This window comes from Cynocephalus volans, chromosome 15 (assembly GCF_027409185.1).
Source record: "Cynocephalus volans isolate mCynVol1 chromosome 15, mCynVol1.pri, whole genome shotgun sequence".
Taxonomy (NCBI): Eukaryota; Metazoa; Chordata; class Mammalia; order Dermoptera; family Cynocephalidae; genus Cynocephalus; species Cynocephalus volans.
The window spans coordinates 49,677,208-49,700,484 of NC_084474.1; the positions used below are offsets into that span (position 1 = coordinate 49,677,208).

The 23,277-nt window shown below is 34.8% G+C and overlaps 1 protein-coding gene across 2 annotated transcripts in view; it reads right to left on the minus strand.

Annotated features, from left to right (window-relative positions):
• The window catches only part of VIRMA (vir like m6A methyltransferase associated), a 63,349-nt gene extending 46,035 nt beyond the window's left edge, over positions 1–17,314 (minus strand). Inside the window, exons 1-5 of one of the 2 annotated variants that reach the window (XM_063079772.1) lie at positions 17,241–17,314; positions 9,638–9,753; positions 5,139–5,225; positions 3,853–3,901; positions 2,158–2,326 (exon numbers count right to left, since the gene is read on the minus strand). In XM_063079772.1, the coding sequence (XP_062935842.1) occupies positions 2,158–2,326; positions 3,853–3,901; positions 5,139–5,225; positions 9,638–9,753; positions 17,241–17,303 (484 nt within the window). In that variant the 5' untranslated portion in view covers positions 17,304–17,314. The remainder of the gene's footprint in view (positions 1–2,157; positions 2,327–3,852; positions 3,902–5,138; positions 5,226–9,637; positions 9,754–17,240) is intronic. The other variant, XM_063079773.1, reaches the window with a different exon arrangement.
• Positions 17,315–23,277: the final 5,963 nt, after the last annotated feature.

The following is a 23,277-nucleotide window of genomic DNA, read 5'->3' on the forward strand; positions in this document are numbered from 1 at the left end:
ATCTATATTGGTAAAGTTAGAATTTATGACTTCCCATATAACAAAATATGATGTATATACTCTTAGGCATAATCCTAGAGAAATGAAGACTTATTTTCATGCAGGAAAATGTACAGGAATGTTACGCTTTGTTATAGCCCAAAACTGGAAACTACCCAAATATCCTTCAACAGGTGAATGGCTAAATAAATTGTGCTGTATCCATACTATGTAATACTATTCAGCAATAAAAGAGAACAAACTATTTATATACACAACAAAGTGGATGAACTGCGGGGAAATTATGCTGAAGGGAAAAAGTCAATCTCAAAAAGATACTATTGCATGATTCCATTTATGTAACACTTGTGAAATAATACAATTATAGAGATGGTGAACAGATTTGTGGTTGGCAAAGGTGGGAGATGAATGGGATGGATATGGCTATAAAAGGGTAACACAAGGGAATCTTGTGGTGATGGTACAGTTAAGTATCTTGATTATGGCGGTGATTACACTAGGCTACACACAAACACACACACAGAGAAACGAATGCATGTCTAACTGATGCAATCTGAACAAGCTCTACAAATTGCACCAATGTCAATTTTCTGGTTTTGATATTTTACCATAGTTATAATAGATTTTAACACCGGTGGAGACTAAAGAGTATGCAGAGGACTTCTCTGCACTTTTTTTTGCAATCTCCTGTAAATCTATAATTATTTCAAAGTAAAAAGTTAAAAATACACACACACACAGACACACAGGGTTTTCAAAAAGTTCATGTAAAGATTCGTATTACCTTTAATTCTATTTTTCCATGAACTTTTTGGAGTACCCTTGTGTTTATGTGTGTGTGTGTGTGTGTGTGTGTGTGTGTGTGTGTGTGTGTGTGTGTGTGTGTGTGTGTGTGTGTGTGTGTGTGTGTAAAATGCATGAGCTTATGTGTCAATTTTTAAACAAGTCAGTAAACGATAAAACTAAAGACACAAATAGAGTCATGTGCTGTATAACAACACTTTGGTCAATGATGGACCACATATACGACCACAGCTATACTATATAGCATAGGTGTATAGTAGGCTATACCATCTAGGTTTGTGTAAGTATACTCTATGGTGTTTATACAACGTCTTTCTTTGAACATATCCCCATCATTAAGTGACACGATCGTCTGCATGAGTAAAACATAACTCTCTACCCACAAGGAGCTCACAGTCTGGTAAAAAAGACAGATAAGCACAGAAGAATAAATGATTAAAAGAAAAAGTGAAAGATTATCTGTGCTTAACAGTTAAAATATAAGAAAAGAGATAAAAGCACAGTCTGTGATCACATCAGAGAAAAAGATCTCAAATCACACTATTATATCAAGATTAAGAGAAAGGTTATTTTATTTGTGCTCATACAATGCTAACTGTAAAGCAAAATATTCTTCCCTAGTGACCTCAATTATAATTTCAAAATGTATTCCTGAATCTCCTTATTTCAACTCTTTACAGTGATTAATAATGGAGTAAAAACAAGAGACCCTGGGAAATGTGAACCCAGCTGCCTGCCTTACAGAAGGAAAGCCACTGAAGTGAATTGACATTATTTTTTTTGTTTTCAATTAAGAAGCAAAAGGTTCTCAAGAAGGAGGAAATCTGCATTAGTTAAGATTTATACATCTAAACAAATCTGAAATGCACTCCTGAAAAAAATGCCATTAACTTAAGTATTCCAGGAATACATACCAAACTTCCCAGCTATGCTTCAATTCTCATTTTTTGAAATTTTGGGGGGGGCAGCTGGCCAGTACGAGGATCCAAACCTTTGACCTTGATATAACACCACATCTAACCAACTTAGCTAACTGGCCAGCCCCTGTTTCAACTCTTTTAAAGATAATTTTGATAGTAAACCATGAATAATCACTGGATTGTACTATCATTAATATATTTTAAGTGGGGGGGGAAACAGGTCAATTTTAAAAACTCTCTAGGAAAGTAGAGGAAGAAAACAAAATGTAAACACTTCAACATAAAAAGAAATCCTTATGGAAAAGAATGGCAGACTGACAGATATCACGTCAAGTCTTAAGCAGTGTTCAAAAGACAGAAGAGCTCTTTAAAAGTACCTTTTCTTACTTTAATGGGTATGTTTCACCAGCAAAAGCAAACTTAAAATTCTTACCATGTTTTGGATTCCTTTTCAAACTTGGCTGTGGCTGGGGAGGCGGTGGAGGTGGAGGTGGTGGTGGTGGAGAGTCTCTATCATGACTTATCACTCTATCCACTGATCCGTATATTGCCAGTGTCAGACAGTTGTACCAGCCTCTCAGCACCAGACCATCAGTATTCACCTGATTTTTAGGGGGGAAAATCTTTCAAATTAGTCTTTTAATATACAAAAACTAAACTGATATCAAATAGTTTGTGGTTCAACTATGTCTTTAAAAGTATGCTGAAGATGAAAAGGTCAATACTGGTGAAATTCACCGAGACAGCACAGTTTTGATATGGCCCTCCAGAGTTACCATAACTAAACCTGTCCTAAGATTACATCTTCCAAGTCCTATACTTTTTGTCAACCTGTTCCAAAAGCATAACCAGACTCCCAACCAAGAGAAGAGAAATGAGACTGAAATTAAGTGGGAGTTATTGCTAATTAACAAATAAACCCCAATACCTACAGGGGTAATGGAAGTGAACAAAAGCACAAATTATGCCCAGTCTCAAGAATGATAAAGTCCATAAAATTCTACAACATTCTTTTTAAATGCCCAAATCATACATGCAGGTATATTTTATGTACCCACATTGTAAGGGTACCCAGTGGCATTAAACAAATTGTTTTTGCAAAGAAACTTTCTCCAAAAAAGATCAAAGACTTTATCAATGCCAATAACTTTCAATATTTCCTTATAAAATAAAAATAACAATTTTATGCTTTTCAAATCTTACTTACATTAATCAGTAGATCTTCACAATAACTATGAGAGGTACTTAGACCAAATACTATCATTCCCTTTTAACAAATAAGAAAATCAGTTTCTGAAAAAGAACCTACACTAGAAACCAAAGCCCCTGACTTCCGAGTTCTTTACACTCCAACATACTGGGTAAAGATGAAGTAGTAAGTGTTACGGGGGCACCTTCTGCAGGCAAAATAAGGAAGAAAGAAATTATTATTCTCCTTGCTAGACTGTACAGGGAAACAGGGACCAGAACAGGCTCAAAGAGTATTACCAGGGATTGACAGACTGTAACCCAAAATCCCACTGTAAAGAAAATAAAGAGATAAGGAAGATAACTTTTAGTCTACACAGGTTGCAGAGGATTAAATACTCATGCCCCTAAAAAAATTAAACAGCAAGCTCAGTAGTCCCATACTAGATCACAATTATTTTTGCATTTCAGATCTTCCATTAGAGCTTCTAGAATGCCATTTGGTATATATCAAGAAGAAATGCATACTTTAGAAAGACGTGTAGTCTTTCTTTTAGTAAGAAAGACGTGACATATGTATTCTTTTTAGAAATCTTACTTAAGGCACAGTAGTGTCTAATAACAATTTACCTGTCTATCATCTTCTGAACTTGCCTACCTAAATGAAAGAAGGTAAAGCACAAATGCTGGCCTCTTCCTGAATCAAATATAAAGTTAGGGGAAGAAAGATCTTTACAAGTAGAGAGTGACATTACAACGTCTTTGCTCCATTAAAATAGCTTCTTGATGCAAGAAGAATCAGACGAGAAATGATGACATTCTGCTGCACTAGAACCAAATAAGCTGACATTCTCCAACACTGATTTGAGTGGATCAAAAACTTAGAATGAAAGTGAGAACAAACAGTGGTGACAAGTTGAAAAATGACTTCTACAATTACCTTTGAGTTGGGTCTAAAGATGATGGAAGTATTCTCATCATATTCCAGGCTGCCAAAAGAGTAGGAATAAATATACAGGCTCAAACACTGACCATCACAATTCATAAAGTCTTTCTAGATTCAAATATTTTGACATAACCAAATGCTAGATTTTTGATTTAATAAGCCACAAAATTTAGATTTAATTTACTTTCCCAAAATGTTATCAAGAAAAAGTGTAAATCAAACCCCCCAGAGATTCTGATTTAATTGGTTTAGGGTGAGTATGGACATCAGTATTTTTTTAAAAGCATCCCAGGTAATTCTAATATATAGCCAGAGTAGAGAACGATTACATTACAGTCTTACAAAAATGTACAGTAGGACCAAAATATCAAAAGAAGCACCTATTTTTATCAGGTAGGTATTGACATAAGAAAAATATTATAAAATACTAAAAATCAGCTGCTTCAGATTACCTAGGTTTCCCTTCATTTAAATAAAGGTTAAATTGTCAATATAATTTAATAAATGAGAGAAGAATCAATAACAGAATGACTGAAGCCTAAGAAACGGTTAATTCCTGACAGGAACAGAAATATTTTCCATTTTTAAGCTGCCTTTTCATTTTTTTATTTAATAAATGAATTCTATGTAAACTTATTTATGGCCACTTTGTTTGCAGACATTTGTTTGCAGACATCACAACAATCATTTTTAATAATACCAAGCATGTATTAGATAATCCAAAAAGGAAATATCTAAGAACAAAAATCTCATTTTTCAAAATGTGGCTATAGAATTTTAAATTGTGCAGTAGTGTAATGAAATAAGAGACACATACAAAATATTAGCTTCCAATGTGTTTGTATAATTTTTTTAAGAATTAAAAAGCAGGGCTGGCCTGTTAGCTCAGTTGGTTACAGCGCAGCCTTATAATACCAAGGTCACAGTTCGGATCCCCGTACTGGTCAGCTGCCAAAAAAAAAAAAAAAAAAAAGCAGCAATCCTTTCCGAATTAGAAGATTACTATCAAACCATGAGATAATATTATGTGCATAAGAAATGCATACATGAGTAAAAATGCAAACAAAAGATAGCTACTATTTCACACATTTACGTTTTTATTTTGTAAATAAACTCAACATCTCCTTAGAGGTTTGACATTTCTTTAATATTCCAAATTAATAAAATTAAATCCAGAGTTCTTGGGTCTACCACCATATACAACCTTTTTTCTTCAAGAATAAAAAGGTTTTGCTTACTAACTAATGAGTTTCTGGTGAAGTTACCTAGCAGGTACATACCTTCCCAATCTATCGAAAACTGGGGCACTTGGTTTGCTTACATTGTTGAAGAATAAGTCTAATTGAAATGTGTGTGGTGATGTCTCCCTGTGAATGAAATAAAGTTGAAATGTCAGCCTTCGTAACAACCAATTCTTGAATTAAAACAAAAAACATAGTAAATACAAAGTTAAGGGCAATTCTAGTTGTAGGATATAATATTCCTAAAATTTAAATAACAAAAATATATAGTTAAGTATGATATTTTATGTAATTTTATTCACATCCAATGCTCAAGTAGCCAACTGTTCACTTTACGTATTACTGAAAATAAAATTTTAGTCATCAAGTATCTTCAGGAGTTAACTAACTTCAAGCTGTATATTACAATTACAATTTGCTTTCAAGTTAATCCACATTAATCTAAGACTATAACAATAATTTTAGCATCAGAGCCTTAAGTTGTGATTTAAAGTCTAAATCAAATTTTGTATAGCAGCAGCTTAGACAAAGATTTTGGATTTTTTTTGTAGATTATACAGGAGATTAAAGACTATTTAATTTGACTTGACTGAAATCTTGCTACAATTGATGTAAAAGTACTGTATCACAGCACCCTTAGCTGAAATTCCTTAGGCTCAATTAAAAGCTTAACTTTAAACACTACATGCTTTGTTGTTGTTCATTTACATAAAAATCCAAAAGATAGAAAGTATAATGTCCAGAGTACTATCAAAGATATTCCCTCATGCACTTCTGTTAAAAGTACACAGGTGCAATCATTCTGAAAGGCAACGTGGTAATAAAATTCAGGAGGCTGAAAAATGTTCACACCATCTGATCCACTTTTTTCTACGAAGTGTTTGTATGGAAACACTGATATGGAAACAAAGATTTTTTTCAACAGGATATTCATCATAATATTACTTGTAATTTGAGAACTAAAAACCATGAAATGGGGCTGGCTGGTTAGCCTAGTTGGTTACAATGTGGCATTATAACAGCAAGGTCAAGGGTTCGGATCCCCGTACCGGCCAGCCGTCCAAAACATAAAAATAAAAACCACCTAATGGTCCCCATGTAAGGAACTAGTCAAAAAAATCACAGTATAGTTATTTGTCAGACTATGCAGCTATTACAAATCATCTATTCAAATAACATTTAATGATGTGAAAGTATTCCTGACATGATTTAAATGAAAATAAAGGAATATACAAAACAGTACACAGTAGGGTCAGAGAAGTGCATACATTTACCTTACCCGAATTCACCTATATGTGCCCAACAACTTTCGTCTCTACCTCTCGTACTGTCTTCAAAATAGACCCTGGCCTCTAATATCTCAAGAAAGGATAAAGGGCTGAAGGGCAAATTCTTTACATTTGTGTCCCCAAAGGCTCAGGTCCTGGTCACTGAACAGCAATTTAAAATGTCAATGGTAATCTGACTGCACAAGACTTTTACATTGCAACTTGGTGACTCCAAAAAACCTAACCTCACATGAAATACCACATTTACAAAAAGTAACAAAATATATATATACAAACACACATACGTGTATATACATATATACACATATACGAGTGGTCTTCAAAAAATTCATGGAAAGATTCATATTATCTATTAATTTTATTTTTCCACGAACTTTTTGAAGTACCCTCATATATATTTTAACAAACACACAATTACATTAAAAAATACATCAAATGTTGTTAGGATTCTCTTGGGATGGAGGGATTACAGGGATTTTAATCTTACCTATGCATTTCTGAATTTTATAATGATAAAAAACATTATTGCAAAGTATGCTGCACAAATATCATTTGATCTCTAACATTATTTTCAACCTTGAGATTCTAGGTTTCCTAACTTTTACATTTGTACTACAGTGTTAATATTTATTTTACTGTACTATAACATATTAATCATGTATAAAGTTGTTTCTGATACTTTTCAAATTTTGAACTAATTAAAACATTAAAAGCTACTCAACCCCAGCTAAGAAAAAGGAAGAGAGATAAGAAGAGGGAAAATGTAATAATGGCAGAGATCCATTTTGCCCACTTGGTAGCCAGCGTCCAAGATGGCCCCCAATGACCCCTCCTTTCTGGTATTCGCATCCTGTGTAATCCCCTCCCATACTGTACCAGTAGAATATGTAACCAATAGGATAAGGTAAAAACAATAGTATGTCACTTCCAGTATTAAATTATAAAACTCATTAACTGTGGCTTCCTTCTTGGGCATGCTCTCTCACTCTAGGATCACTCACTCTGGGGGAAGACATGGGGCTTCCCATGGAGAAATATTCCTGACAAGGAATGGAAGCCTCCTGCCAGCAGCCACAAGTGAGCTTCTAGCAAATTCTACACCACCATTTAAATCTTCTGAGACTGCAATCCCGGCCTGTATCTTGACTACAACATCATGAATGAACCTGAACCAGCTAAGCCATTTCCAGTGACCTTCAAAAACAATGTGGGATAATATATGTTTAGTATTAGGCTGTTAAATTTGTTGTAATTTGTTATGGAGCAATAGATAACTAATAGGCCTTTTTAATCAAATGCAGTTGGCTGGTCCAACATTAGGGGTTATCAGAACTTATTAACTAATGTTTATAGTTACTACTGTGTCACTAAAGTTGGTATACAACCGCCCAACTGCCAAATTTGACTGGCTTCAAAAAAAAAAAGCAGTACAATTAGAGAAGACTGTTGGATATACTATCATTACCCCATCTCTCCCATTCTACATACCTCTCCCTTTATAGGAAAAAAAGGAAGAAATGTGTAAGAAAACATGAGTTTTAATTTTATCAAACATGAAAAAAATATATGAAGTCAATTATAATGATCCCTTAGTATAAAAATGTTTTGTTTTGTATGTTTTAATTTTCAAATGGCACCTTTGAAGATTTCATATCTATTTCTACAAATAACCAACTATTTTTCACAATTATGAAAAAATGAGCCCTTAACTCTGAATTTGTCCCATAACAACCACAAAACTCAGTTATCCGTAGCATACACAAAATGAAATGTGGTATTAATACATAAAACTAATACCCAGGCTATAAGCTAAAAACTCATGTAAGATGTATTTATTTATATATTCATGTTTCCACAGCTAAAATATGGCCTATATCGCCAACTCATATAATCAAGGTAAGAAGATAGTGATTTATTCATGTTACAATACCAAATTCCATCTATAACTCCATATCAGAAACCATGTCTTATATTTTATTTCCCACAGAACCTAAGAAAGAAAGCATCAAATAATTGCTTACTAATTACAACTAATGGCTAATTTGAAGGTACAAATTTATTAAAAAATACATGCATCAGGCTAAGAAGATCACTATTAAGTCATGAAAACTGATACCATAAAATAATGTAATAAAAAACACATTTCTACATATTCAAACTAATTTATATTCATTTCCAAGGGAAAAGTTAGGTTAAAAATACTTCATCTACTTTATTATACCACCCAGAATATTGTAAAAAATATAAAACTATTTCCACTAACTAGTTAAAAAAAGTATGAATAAAGAAAAATCCTGAAGCACTGCTTTTGAAGTATAGATTAGAAATGCAGTTGGTTTACCCTTATCCTGGTGAAAGATTCTGGTAGGCTCAATCCTCTCAGGTTTGCACCAAACTTTGTTTTATTTCATTATTTGAGATTGCGGTGTTTTAAAATTTTTTTAACCCCAGGAAACTTGGTTTCACTATTTCTTTGGCAACAGTTACTAATAATTTTGAAGTGTTTGTGGTTGAAAATTAGTGGCTTTAATTTTTAAAGGTCCATTTTTACTACATAGCACTTGGCTCTCCATTGTGATCATCACACAAGTTTTCCTACCTTGCTAGTCTCCTCACAAACCTTGATGCTTTGTTTTGGAATATATTACACGGTTGTTTGGGTTTTTAGGCCATTTTCTCCCAATTTTAATGTTATGAAAAATTTGCACATAATCTTTACAGAACCCCACAAACTTGGTAATACAATAAAATTTAAATCAGAGGCTTGTTTCATTTTATTTCTTATCTTTTTACACCATTTTATTAAAAGACTTTAATTGGTTGCTTTTCTTTTTTGTTTTTTTTTTGTTTTTGTGGCTGGCCAGTATGGGGATCCAACCCTTGACTGTGGGGTTAACAGCACCACGCTCTAATTGGTTGCTTTTCTAAAGTTAAAAATAAACGTTTTAAACAATGCATGTATGAAGATGCTTTTTTTAAAAAGTTTATTAATCAGTCTTTAAGAATAAAGGGAAAAAAAAGAAAAATCTTACCTACTACTTAGGTCAAACAATTACTGTTTTCCAGTTTATGATGACATATACATTATATAGAAAACCTAGAGTCAATTACGATGCAGCATAGCCATAACTGAATAAAGTTTCAGGGTTTTATTACTGGCAAAATATTATCTTATATTTTTGAATTTAAGAATATGTTTTGAAGACAATCTTTAGTCAAAAAATACTTCAAAAAGTAGAGTTGACTTACCCATATGCTCTACTGTCAGGCAGGCTACTATGGGCTCTTACTCCTGGAGGTATGACTCGGACTTCATTGATATAAACCACACATGGAAAACGAACCACGTCTATATGAGAACTTTGCTTTAAAAAAAAGGGGGGGAGGGAATACTATAAGCAAAACACTGTTTATTCAAAATTTACTCATCTTCTATTTCATTTTTTTCATTCAGAATGTCAAAATAACCTTGAAAAAACCTCCATATCATTAAATATATTTATAAAGTTATTATATTATTTACGCTGTATAAATCACTTTCTAAAAAATAGCTGATGATATAATGCACCCAGTCTCTCAATTTGTATAACATTTTCTGTAGTGTATCTACCTCCCTGCTTAGACCATTATAGACACACAATCTCTTATCTGAGACCTCTGGAGCCAAATGCCTTTCAGAATCCTGACTTTTTGGATTTTTAGAAAGGGTATATGATACAAACACTGCATATTTCTTAAGATCCCAAGTGGCTTCTGGGGTAGTACCTTATCATCAAAACATTAGTATTTCTGCAGCCACATATATCAACATTCACACTAAACAAAGATTATAACTAGCATCTTGTCAGTTCAGATCAGGTTGCATGGCAAAATTAATTCAGGGCAGATTTTTCTGACATGTTTGAATTTCTGAATTAGAGATAAGAGACTGCAGATCTGTACTTAGATTAGCTTACTTTGCTAAACTTACATACCAACTAATACCAGGAAAGCCATTCAGGTACTGAAAACTTGAGGTAAACTCCCTCTGAAATTTAAAAAAACCCACAGACTAAGAGTTTATCATAATAAATGAAATAAGTAGTATAAATTATACTTATCTCTGTATATCATGACACATGATTAGACAAATGCAGCTCTTGTGGTCAATAATAAAAAAAGAATTTTCATGCTGTTTCTGGACTATTTTACATCAACTTTTCCCAGTAGTTCAGTCAATCATTATCACCTAATGGTCAAAGTTCATCATGAGAATGGTTCACATTATTCACATCTAGAAAGACTGAGTCTCCAAGCTGCAAAGAATATTGTGTATATCAACAGACCAAAAGAACATGTTCAAGTTACCCTTTTCTGAAATACAAGAGGATGACTTCTTAATTTTTAATTTTAAACTTAGAGGTTATAACTAAATATATAGGTGTAAAAATCTTAATATGTTTTCTATTCAAATGTACTTTAAACTCTCAAAGGTATAAAATAAACAGGATGAAGGCAAACTGAGGGTGACTGCTAGTTGTCCTTCAATACCCATTTTCATCTTCTTCTAGAGAAGTTTTAGCTAGGCACAAGTGAACTAAAGACTATTTCCTAGACTCCCAGAAGCCAGTGTGAACATGTGATTACTATGTTCTGATCAATAGGATGGAAATGGAAATGACATAGGCAACACTGGGTCATGCCATTAAAGGGAAGGTTCAGACTTCCAGACCCTCCTTCCTCCTTTTCTTCCAATACTCTGCTGCCTTTCTAGAAAAGATGCTGTGGTGCGCTATTGGGAAAACACGTAGGCAACACCTTAAGAATGGCAGAGGAACAATAAAGAAAGAGCCTGAGCCTGACATACTAGCCCTACGTTATTTTCAAACAGATTATTGAAAGAGAAAATTCCATCTTATCTAAATCCACTGTTATTTAGGCTTCTGTTACAGCAGCTGAACTTGTACCCTAATTATTACAAATATACTTTAGGCATTCAACAAATACCACAGTAGATTTACATAAAAGAAATAAGCATTTTGCCTCAAACTTTGATGTTGTGTTTCCTTCCAGTAACAAACTCTTCTACTTAAAAAGCATAAAATATAGAAATTCTTTTGTTCACATAGTTATAAATTCTCATTTATACACACAAAAGAAGCTTAGGCCAAAACTTTATCAACTCTACCCTCCTCCATCCTACCCTACACTAATGAATGGTATTAGTAGTAGTTAGGATATAATCACTGTTGACTTAAAAAAAAAATGAACTTTAAGATTTACAAACAGCCTTTCGAAATCTATTTGGTTTCTAAATAAAACAGTTTCAGTGTTAGCTGCTACCACTTTTATTAAATATTTATTTCTAAACACTTATTAAATGTCTATTATATTCCAAGGTATGCTAGGTTCTGAGGATATAAAGACAAGACATAATCTCTGCCATCAAGGAATAATCAATCTATCGTGGTAGACAAATAGATAAATTGCCATGATACAGACACACACAGGGTGCTATAAGAACTCAGAGGGGTATTTACCTTAGATTATGGGCAAACATTTGTCGGGGGAGAAGAGGAGTGTCAGGGAAGGTTTCCCAAAAGAAGTATCACCTGAACTAAGTCTTCAAGGAAATCAAGATTCAGTGGAAGAGAGGAAGAAGGAAGAGTTTTCTAGGCAAAAAGAGAACATGTACAAAAGGAATGCAAATAGGAACTTGGAAAGTTCAAGAAACTGCAAACATAGTTCACAATGGCTAGAAGGCAAAACAAGGGAGAAAAGTAAGGCAGAGTAGCTGAGCACAATTAACAGAATTACAAGAAATAAAATTTCCATCCACAGCCAAAAGACAACTCCAAATCTGTATCTCCACCTAGGATTTCTCTCCTGAGCCCCAGACCACTATATCCAACTACTAGACATCTCCACCTGAATGTCCCTTGGGCACCACAAACTCAGCAAGTCCAAAACTGAACTCCTAAATTCAGTGATGGCACCACCATCCACACAATGCCCAAGCCATTATCATCCCTGGCTTCTCATTTTCTCTCATCTAAACCATTCATCCCTTCAAATACCAAGTCCTATTTATTAAACCTCTAAACAGCTCTCAAATCTGTGTATTTCTCTCCATTCTTGCTGTCATTCCTTTAGTTCTATATACCATACCATTCTAATCTGGATGACATCAATAGGATCCTAACTGGTTTTGTGCTTCTTTCTTGCCCCCCACCAACCCATTCTCCCAATGCAGTGTGGTCTTTCTAAAATATAAATGTTATCATTCTCCTTGTTCCTTACTGCTACCTAGCCAAATTCCTAGGTCTTATAAACAAGATTCGCCTCTTTATCACTGCAAACTTATAAACCTAAAATAACACACTCTTTCTCATCTTCATGTCATTACTCATGCTGTTCTCTGTGCTTAGAATCCCCTCACACACCTCAGTCTCAATTCCCTTTAGATGTCAACTTTCTCTTGAAAGCAGAGCCAGATCAACTGGTTTTAGATGCCTCTCCCTTGTGAACCCAAAGTCCCTTTATCAAAACTGAACTGTAATTGCTTTTATCTCTCCCATTAGAGCATGTGTTTCTAGAGGACAAGAACCAAGTCTTAGTTTATTGTATATTCATATTATCTTGAATTAATGAACTCAGTGAATGAAGAACTTTTAACAGGTACTTAATAAAAAGGCCTAGGGTGATAATGGGAAATCACGAAAGATTTATGATCAGGGAAGTAACAGGAATGTGAAGGATAGATTGGTCAGATTCCAGGAGTCTGAGCCACATTTATCTGCAGAAGTTATTTCTTCTTCATAGTATAGCTATCTCCTTCTCCTTACTCTTCTATATCCCTGCAACTATGTTCTCTTCTCTTTCTACCCTCCTCTTTAGCTATTCCTACCACTTCCATTATCACTTCTGCAGATCAGTTCCAAATCAGTTTCCTAAAGAAACATTAAAATGATCTAAAATGAAGGAGTTTCTAGCATCAACCACTTCCCTAAGACTGTACTCATATTTTAACCAAGCAATTCTACTCTGGAAAGCAATATTAAAAATATAATTAAAGATTATAAATAATTTAGCTACAAGAATACTACAGTACTGTTTGTAAAAAGTCAGAAATCTACATATATGAGAAATCACTAGATAAATAATAGCATTACCACTTAAAGAAATATTATGCAGCCAATAAAAAAAAGGTAATATATAGAATATCTAAGAGAGAAAAAGGATGGCTAGGGGACAGGGATGAGACAAAGACTTATTTTTTACTGTATACGTTTTCGGACATTTTGAATTTGTACCTCATACACGTATAAACCAGTCAAAAAAAAAAAAAGAAAGTTTTTAAAAATGAAGCTTATTTTTAAAATGTATTTCTTGATACACATTGTTAGGCGAAAAAAGAAACCACAAAACAGTATTATAGTATCAGAACGTTAATACAGGTGGTAAACATATATACATTTAAGCATAATCATATTCACTAGAGGATTTGGAAAAATTAATATAGAGAAACCTGTTAATTATAACTACAAAATACAAAGTAAGGGCTGATTATAAGAGGGTTTGGGGAAAGAAATAGAGAAAGGAAATTAATTCACTTAAAAGGGATATCAAAATACAATGGCTCTCCACTCATACACTAGTTTATCAAAAAGTCTTGCTTTGGGGAGGGAGAAGGGAGGGAGGTTTTGGTGATGGGGAGCATTAATCAGCTACAATGTATATCGACAAAATAAAATTTAAAAAAAAAAAAAAAAAAAAAAGTCTTGCTTAAATATGATTTTAAACAATTTTTTCTTACTATATGTTAATATTAGAGTTTTACGTTGCATTCTTGATTTTTAATGTTAAGTGTTTTTTTACTTGTTAGAACACTATTTCCCCATAATCAAATGCTCTGTTAATAAGTTTAACTGTTTATTTTCTGAAATAAGTGAACTGGCCTTATAAATGGATAGCAATTCTTTATGTGAGGGAGAGGAGACTGTTGGCAAAATAAATAAAATAAAATAGAATACAAAAAGAAAAAAAGAAAGCTGTTGATAGCTGGGACTAAAAATGGTGGGACTATGAAAGCCTGTGTTTTTCTGTATTTTCTAATTTTTCTATAATAAAATTTAAATATACTAAAATGACATTTATTTAATTTTTTAAAAATTGGCATACAAACTACACACACAATTTGTAATTCATTTAGCACCACCACTCACACTCCTTTAAGGATTCCCCTTGTGGAACGTTAATAAAAGTCTGTCTTCCCCACCAGATTACAAATTCCTTTGAAAGGGCAATAGGTTTCATTTTTTGTTTTGTTTTTACTTGTATATCTATCTGGCTTACCACCAAACACATCAAAAAACTAAAATTATCTTGTTCCCATCAAACCCACCTCCAGACTTTTCTGTTACCATCAATGGCCCCAACAGTTCTCTAGCCTCTAAAACTAGAATTCTATCATTTTTAACTACTCCTTCCCCCTCACACAATCAGTTGCCATTCTGTCAATGCTACATCCAAAATTTATCTTGCATATATCCTCTCCTATTTAGTCCCACTGGGACACAACATAGCACAGCTTTAGAGCTAGGAAAATGTGTGCTGGTGTGTCTTAATCTGGCTATGCCACTTTAGAAAAATACCCTAACGTCTCATGTTGCTTTCTTACCTATGAAATATGGAGGACTACCTTTCAAAACTGATGGAAGGATCAGAGATAATTTACTTAAGTTACCAAAGCACTGTTCCTGGCACAAAATAAGCATTTAATAAATGCTAACAATTGTTACTGCCCATCTGCTAACTCAAGTATTCATTACATCTCACTTTTTCTTCCTGATTTTGCCCCTTCTATTTTCTCTGAACCATTTCAGGTATTACTGATCAATTAATCTACCTAATGTATTGTACTAATCATATAATATTCCTGCTCAAAAATTACCCACTGCAGGCTGGCCGCTTAGCTCAGTTGGTTAGACCTCAGCCTTATGACACCAAGGTCATGGGTTCAGATCCCCCGCAAGGCCTGGCCACCAAAACAACAACAACAACTACCCACTTCCTACATAATAAAGTCCACACTCTTTTGTTGAGCATTCAAGGAGCTCCATGGTCTGGCTCTGAACTGCCCTTCAGGTGCCCCTGCACACTACTACTTTCATCATATCCTAACAAGTGACCAACTCCTCCTTAGAATGCCCTCTTTTTCCAGCTACAACTGTGAAACATTTCCTCTTCTGATACATGTCAGACACTGATGGGCATTTTGGAAACAAAGATGATAAACCCCCCAAAAAATCCCACTGTGCCTCTTTGTACATTCATCACATTCTAACTTGAATAATAATTTTGTGAACCTAGTCTCCAATATTTACTTATAAACTTCTTGAGAACATTTCAATATTTCATATCACCCACAAATCCCTACTCCTCCTTCAAGACTGAGTTCAAATGTGATCTATACTAAACCTTCCCCAATCACCCCCAGAAGAACATACTTACTACCTACCCTACCCTTTCATGGTCCTCAATATTTGTCTAAGAATGCATGAAAGAATAATAGATTAAATATACAATAAATGAATAAATGTCAATGTTCCTAGACTGGAATAGTAGTGAACTAATTCACCATATGCTTCTTTCTTTCATTTTTATCTTTTTTCTATTTCTGTACACATGATAGGTTTGCTCTGATCCCACTACTGCCTTGATTGTGAGTTTTCTAAAGCCTAGCTGGAATTACAGTCAGAGAAGTAAAGTCATTGAACAAACAGAGCTAACTGACCCACATGAAATGTGAGATCATAAATTAATTCCTTATCAATAAGATATGCTAATCCAAGGATATAAAACTTTTGACTTTTACAAACCTATAACTTATTCGTTAAATTAGAATGTCAAGGCTGCCAACTTTTTATTTTGCCAAGAAAAGCATTAAGATACAACCACTACCTACTATCATTACTACTTCATAAAAACATTTTTCAATCAAGTATTTATTGAACACCTACATTTTGCTAGATACTGTCCTAGCCACTGGAGATAAAGCTGAGAACAACAGACTCTGCCTACACTCATGTAGCTTAAAACAAGAACAGGCTCAATAAAAACTGAAGGAAAAGTCAACTCCGAAGAAAGAACAGTTCTCTAAATTAATTAAGTTTACATTAAGATGGAGAAATGTAAGGTTTGCTTTTTTTTCTATTTCTCTGTGGACTTCGTTAAAGTTCGTTTTTTGGCCGGCTTTTGTAAACCTTTAGTTAACCAGCTATACACAATTTATATATCGCAGATTTCCGTGTAAGCTTCTCAAATCCTAATACGTGAAATGTTTCCAAGAGATAAGTATTAAAGTTTCAGCACAAACTGAAGAACGCCGCAATCCTAAACCGAATGAGTGTCACAACTGGGCAACATAACTCCCGTTAGAAAAGCGACCTAAGGGAAGGATTTAGAAACGTCATAACTCAGAAATCACGAAGCCAGAGCGAGTTGCTCAGACCCCCTCACTACTGTCAAACACAAGCTGCCCAAGACCCCTCCCAAACGCCACCTGAGGTAAACCTGAGAATCTTTCTCATGGTCCAAAGCTGACAGGAAAAAAAAAAAGAGAAAAAAAAAAGTAATGCAAACAGGGCAGCCAACTTGACCAAAGACACATGGGACCCAAGTTGAAGCAGGGAAATGAAGGGGCTGCCACCACCCTCCCTCAGACGCGATGTTCACACCGCTGGGGGGAGGGAGGGTGTTTGAGAGGAATTACAGCGGCGACCCGAAGGAGAAAAAGTCGAACAGGCCTGATTTTTTTTGTAAAGATCCCCAAGTCGAGAAGCAGGGTCGGAATGAAGTCGCCAAGCCTTACCTCAGCGCTCGGGTGTTTAAAAGTATCTAAAAATAGCAGCTCCATTGCCGAGTCCACCGCCATGTTTGCCGCGGGCGGGGGACTGGGGTAGGTCTTCCGGGGCAGCACTCCAACTTCGGCGACAATGGCTCAGGAGAGAGAAGCGGCACCACTTCCGGTGACCGACCGCGAGCGCCGCAAGCCTCGACCAATCCCAACGCGTCTTGCTGCCTACAGTCGCGACCCCGCCTTCTCCAGAGCGGCGGAAGGCACCCTCTGTACGCAACACGGGAGGGGGGAGGAGGAGAGGAGGAGATTACGGAGTCTCCAGTGGTCCAAACCTTGCCGTTCTACCGCGTTACAGAGCCACGAAGGTCTGTAACGGCCACAAAGGTGGCTGACTTCGGAATAGGCCTTAATGCTGCCAGCTCTGGATGCCCGGCCCGGTATACCCTCCAAAACATAGCTTCTCCAGCGCTAGGAGCAAAAAAGATGCAGTGAGCGAGGTTGAAAAGTAAGACATTGTTTTAAAAAGAAGAGAAACTTGTCTCAGTAAACAAAGAGATTTTTTGTTTTCTCATCTGTAAAATGTGAAGACTAATACCTAACCCATAGGCGGACTGTGAGGATTAATTGAAATAAAATATAAGGATCATATAACGTGAAGTGCCGTGAACAGTAAAAAGGAGGTAGAGTGACAAGTAAGCCTCCCTGTCAGTTGTCGATGAGCATTAGAGCAAATGGGACTATACGCAGCTGGTTTGGGAGCCTCAATTGACACAGCCCTTGGGAGAGCAATTAGGAAATAGCAAGTAAAATGACATGTGTCTACCGTCCCTCTTCTAGGAAACTTCTTTGACATGTACCCAAAGAAATACCTACTGATCGAGAATGTTTACAGCACGTTATAGTTGCAAAAGAGCAGGAAACTGATGAGGGTACTTCAAAAAGCCCGAGGAAGAACTCGTATTATCTTTCAATTCTATTTTCCCACGAACTTTATGAAGTATCCTCATAATATATTAACAGAATAAATAAGTAAATGGTGATGTATGTAGATAATAGTATATAGCAGGTAGAATGGACTTTTTTGTTTTCTTTTTTGGCGGTTGGCCAGTATGGAGTTCTGAACCTGTAACCCTGAAGCTAATCGGCCGGGCTTCTAGCAGATGGAATGACCTAGTGTTATAGCTACTAACGCTAGTCGTAGTGTTTTTTAGATGGATAAACAGGGGTAACTGGTCGGTTAGCTCAGTTGATAAGAGCGTGGTGTTGTAACACCAAGGTCAATTGTTCCGATCCCCGTACCGGCCAATCGCCAAAAATAAAAAAATAAAAAACAGGGTTAAGCAAACACAGGTTGAAAAATGAGTAGGATAAAATAACATTTCTATAATTCAAAAAAATGCAAAATAATATAAATTTTAAGGGCATATGTAAGTTATAAAATTATAAAGAAATGCATTGGAATAATTATAAACTAAAATTTCAAGATAGCGGTGAGCTGGAAGGAGATGTAATAGAGAACAAAGAGGTGATGGTTTTGGGTTGGTGGCTTCACAGGTATACCTTACCTTATTGTTTGTACTTTTTGGTATGTTTGAAATATTTAATAATAAATAAATAATAAATAATAATAAATAAACTTTTAAAGTAAATCTCCTATCCACCCCCTTCCTCAGCCATCCAGTTCCTTCTGTAAGCTAACAGTTTGCCTCATTTACTATTTATTTTTCCAAAGAACCAGTTCTTGCATTCATATTTATTGTTTCTAGCATTTTTCTATTTTCTGATTCTTCAGTTCCTGCTTTTGAATTTCTTCCTTCTGCTTTTTTTAGTCTTATATGCTGTTCTCATTCTAATTTCTACAGTTGGAGCTTAATTTATTTATAGTCATATTTCTTATTACTGTGTACATTTATGTCTATCAATTTTCCCCTAAGGTCGGTCTTAACTGTAACAAATATACAATGTAGTGCTTTCATTATTGTTATTTTTTATGTGGTCTGATATTATTAGCTTTGATATTCTTTTTGACAGAGAGCCTTGTAAGATAGCTGGGGTTTTTTTTTTTTTTTAATTAATAGACTATTTTTTAGAGCACTTTTACTTTTACAGGAAATTGAGCAGATAGTACAGAGTTCCCCTATACCCCCTCTTTCCCCACTCAAACATTTTTCTATTATTAATATCTTACATTAGCTTGGTACATTTATTAGAATTAATGAACTAGCATTGATAGATCATTATTAACTAAAGTCCATAGTTCATATTAGGGTTAACTGTAAGTGTTCTACAGTTTTGACAAATGCACATTGCCATGTATCCACTATTACAGTCTCATACAGAAAGTTTCACTACTGTGAAAATCCCCTGTGATTCTCCTCTTCATTGCTCCTTCCCTCCTGGCAACCACTGATCTTTTTATCCTTTCTATATTTTGCCTTTTCCAGAATGTTGTATTGTTAGAATCATACAGTATTTAGCCATTTCAGATTGGCTTCGTTCACTAAGAAATATGCAATTAAAATTCTTCCATGTCTTTTTATAGCTTGATAGATCATTTTGTTGTTGTTGAATAATATTCCATTATCTGGATATAATACGGTGTATTTATTCATTCATCTTCTGAAAGACACCATGTTTACTTCCACTTTGGGGCAATTATACATAAAATTACTATAAACATTTGTGTGCAGATTTTTGTGTGGGCATAAGTTTTCATCTCATTTAGCTAAATACCTAGGAGGACAATTGCTGGATCATATGATAAGACTATGTTTAGCTTTGTAAGAAATTGCCAAACTGTCTTCTAAAGTAGTTGTACCATTTTGCATTCCCACTAGCAATGAATAAGAGTTCCTGTTCCTCCACATCCTGGTCAACATTTGGTGTTGTCAGTATTTTGGATTTTGGCCATTTTAATATGTGTATAGTGATATATCACTGTTGTCTAAATTTGCAATTCCCTAATTACATATGATGTTGAACGTCTTTTCATATGCTTATTTGCCATGTATATATCTTTTTTGCTGAGGGTCTTACCTTTTTCTTTAATCAAATCTAACAATCTGTGCCTTGAATTGAGGTGTGTAGACCATTTACATTCAGTGATGTGGTTGAATGCTTGGCATTCAAAGATATGGAAAACAAGTGCTCCCATTTGTCCTTTGTCCCATTTTCCTCTTTTTCTACCTTCTTATAGATTAATTTTTTGTCTCATTTTACTCTCTTGTTGACTTGTGAACTATACTTGTTTTATTTTTATAGTGGTTATTTTAGAGATTTTTTAAAACTTGTCGCAGTCTACCTTTGCACTAGTCTCATTTAAAGCAGAAGGGAAAAAAACCACAGACTAACTTAAACAGGAAAACTTAATTTAAAGAGTTATTAACTGTAACAAAAAAGGCAATAAAAAGATCAGTGGTTACCAAGGACTCAGGGAGGAGGAAGAGATGAATAGATGAAGCACAGGGGATTTCTAGGGCAGTGACACTACTCTATATGATACAGCAAAGGTAGATATATGCCATTAAACATCTGTCAAAACTCATAGAATGTCGGGGGAGGGAGGAGAGGGAGGAGGGAGGGAGGTTTTGGTAAGGGGCAACAATAATCAACCACAATGTATATTGACAAAATAAAATTTAAAAATAAATAAATAAATAAAAACTCATAGAATGTACAACACAAGAGTGAACCCTAACATAAACTATGGATTTTAATTAATAATAATGTATCAGTAATAGTTTACCAGTTGTAACAAATATACTACACTAATACAAGATGTAAAAGGAGACACTGGTGAGGAGAGAGTATATGGGACTCTCAGTACTTTCTGATCAGTTTTTCTGTAATCCTAAAACTCGTGTCAAAAATAAGGTCTATTAATTTAGAAAAATAGTAAGACCCAGCTATATGCTGACCATAAGAAATGAACTTTAAATATGAAAGACACAAATAAGTTAAAAGTAAAAGGATGGAAAAATATGTACCATACTAACACTAATCAAAATAAAACTGGATGACTACATTAAATCAAAATATATTTCAAAGCAAAGAACATTACCAAGGATAATGAAGTTTTTTCATAATGCTAAAGGGGTCAAGTTATTAAGAGTTTGTGACAATTCTAAATCTTTACATGCCTAATAACAGAACTTCAAAAACCTTGAAGTGAAAATTGATAGAACTGAAGGGAGAAATAGACCAACAAAAAGAGTTTAGAATAATGTGAGCATGATGTTTTTATTTGAAAATACTATATATGTATGTTTGAATTTATAGACCATCTCTGAAAGAATTATGTAAGAAACTAATAGTTGTTGCCTCCAAGTAGGAAAGCTTGATAGCTAGGGTACAGAAACAGAAGGGAGTCTATTTCTATTTGCATATATTACCTATTAAAACAGAATTTTTTAGATAAATAAGAACTGAAGAGTGGAGAAAACTTGTGTAAACAACTCTTTCAAGAACTTTTGTTGCATAGAACAGAGAAATGAGATGGTTGTTGGAGGGGGCTGTCAGGTTGAGAAACAGTGTTTTTAAGATAGGGGATAACAGACTAATGTACACTAATGGGAATGAAGCAATGGAGAGAGAAACAGTGATGATAAAGAGAGAAAGGGAACATCTGAGGCCACAAAGTATTGAGTAAGTAGAGTGCCTGGTGGCCAAGTAGAGAGTAACCTTTGCTAGAAGGAATACCTACTCCCTGGTAACCAGGGAGAGAAGGAGTCCATGCATGCAGATGCAGATAAGGGTATAGATGTAGTATGTGGAAAATGAGGGAGTTCCCTTCTGATGGTTTGTTTTTTCATCGAGGTCAGCAGCTATGATTGAGAGGGCAGAAGGGAGTGGAAGAAGTCAAAATATGGAGAAAGCCAGACTTCTGGGAGAACCCCAAATCCCTAATTAGCTATCCATTACGTCTCATAGGTCGTAGGGCCCCCAATTCACTTCTCCCTGTTCACTCTTTCCCCTTGTCCCTACCATACCTGATGATTCAGCCATTCCCAGCTAGATATGGCTCCGTTAATGCAGAGGTATTTCACATCTCTCTGCCTGCCCTTGCTCACATGGTGTCCTCTGCCCTCAATATAGCTTTCAAAAACCTAAATACAGTTACAGTAACATTCAAAAGGACAAAATATCTAAGGAATAAATTTAACCAAGGAGGTTAAATATTTGTATAATGAAAACTAAAAAATATTTCTGAAAAAATTAAAGAAGACCTAAATAAATGGGAACATATTCCACATTCATGGATTGGAAGACCTAATACTGTTAAGATGGCAATTCTATCCAAAATGATCTACAAATTCATTGCAATCCCTTTCAAAATTCCAATGGTTTTTTTTTTTTTTTTTTTGCAGAGATGGAAAAGCTGATCCTCAAATTTATGTGGAATTTCAAGGAGTCCCAAATAGCAAAAGCAAACTTGAAAATGAAGAATAAATTTTGAGGATTCACACTTCTTGATTTCAAAACTACTACAAAGCTACAGTAATCAAAACAGTATAGTAATGACATAAAAATAGACATATAGACCAGTAGAATAGAATTAAGAGTCCAGAAGTAAACCTTTACATATATGATGAATTGATTTTTTACAAAGGTACCAAGACCATTCAATCGGGAAAGAGTTATATCTTCAACAAATGGTGCTGGCATAAGTAGGTAGTCACACACAAAAGAATGAAGTTGAACCTCATACCATGTAAAAAAATCAACTCAAAATGGATGAAGGGCCTAAATATAAAAGCTAAACCACAAAACTATGAAAAGAAAACACAGGGGTAAATCTTCATGACCTGGGATTTAGCAACTAATTCTTAGATATGATACCAAAAGCATGAGCAACAAAAGAAAAAATAAATAGGACTTCATCAGCGTTAAAAACTTTTGTGCATCAAATGACACTATCAAGAGAGCAAAAAGACAACTGCTATGGTTTGAGTGTTTGTCCCATCCAAAACTCATATTGAAATTTGGTTGCCATTGTGGCAGTGTTAGGAGCTGGGACCTTTGGGAGGTGATAGGGCCATGAGAGCTCTGC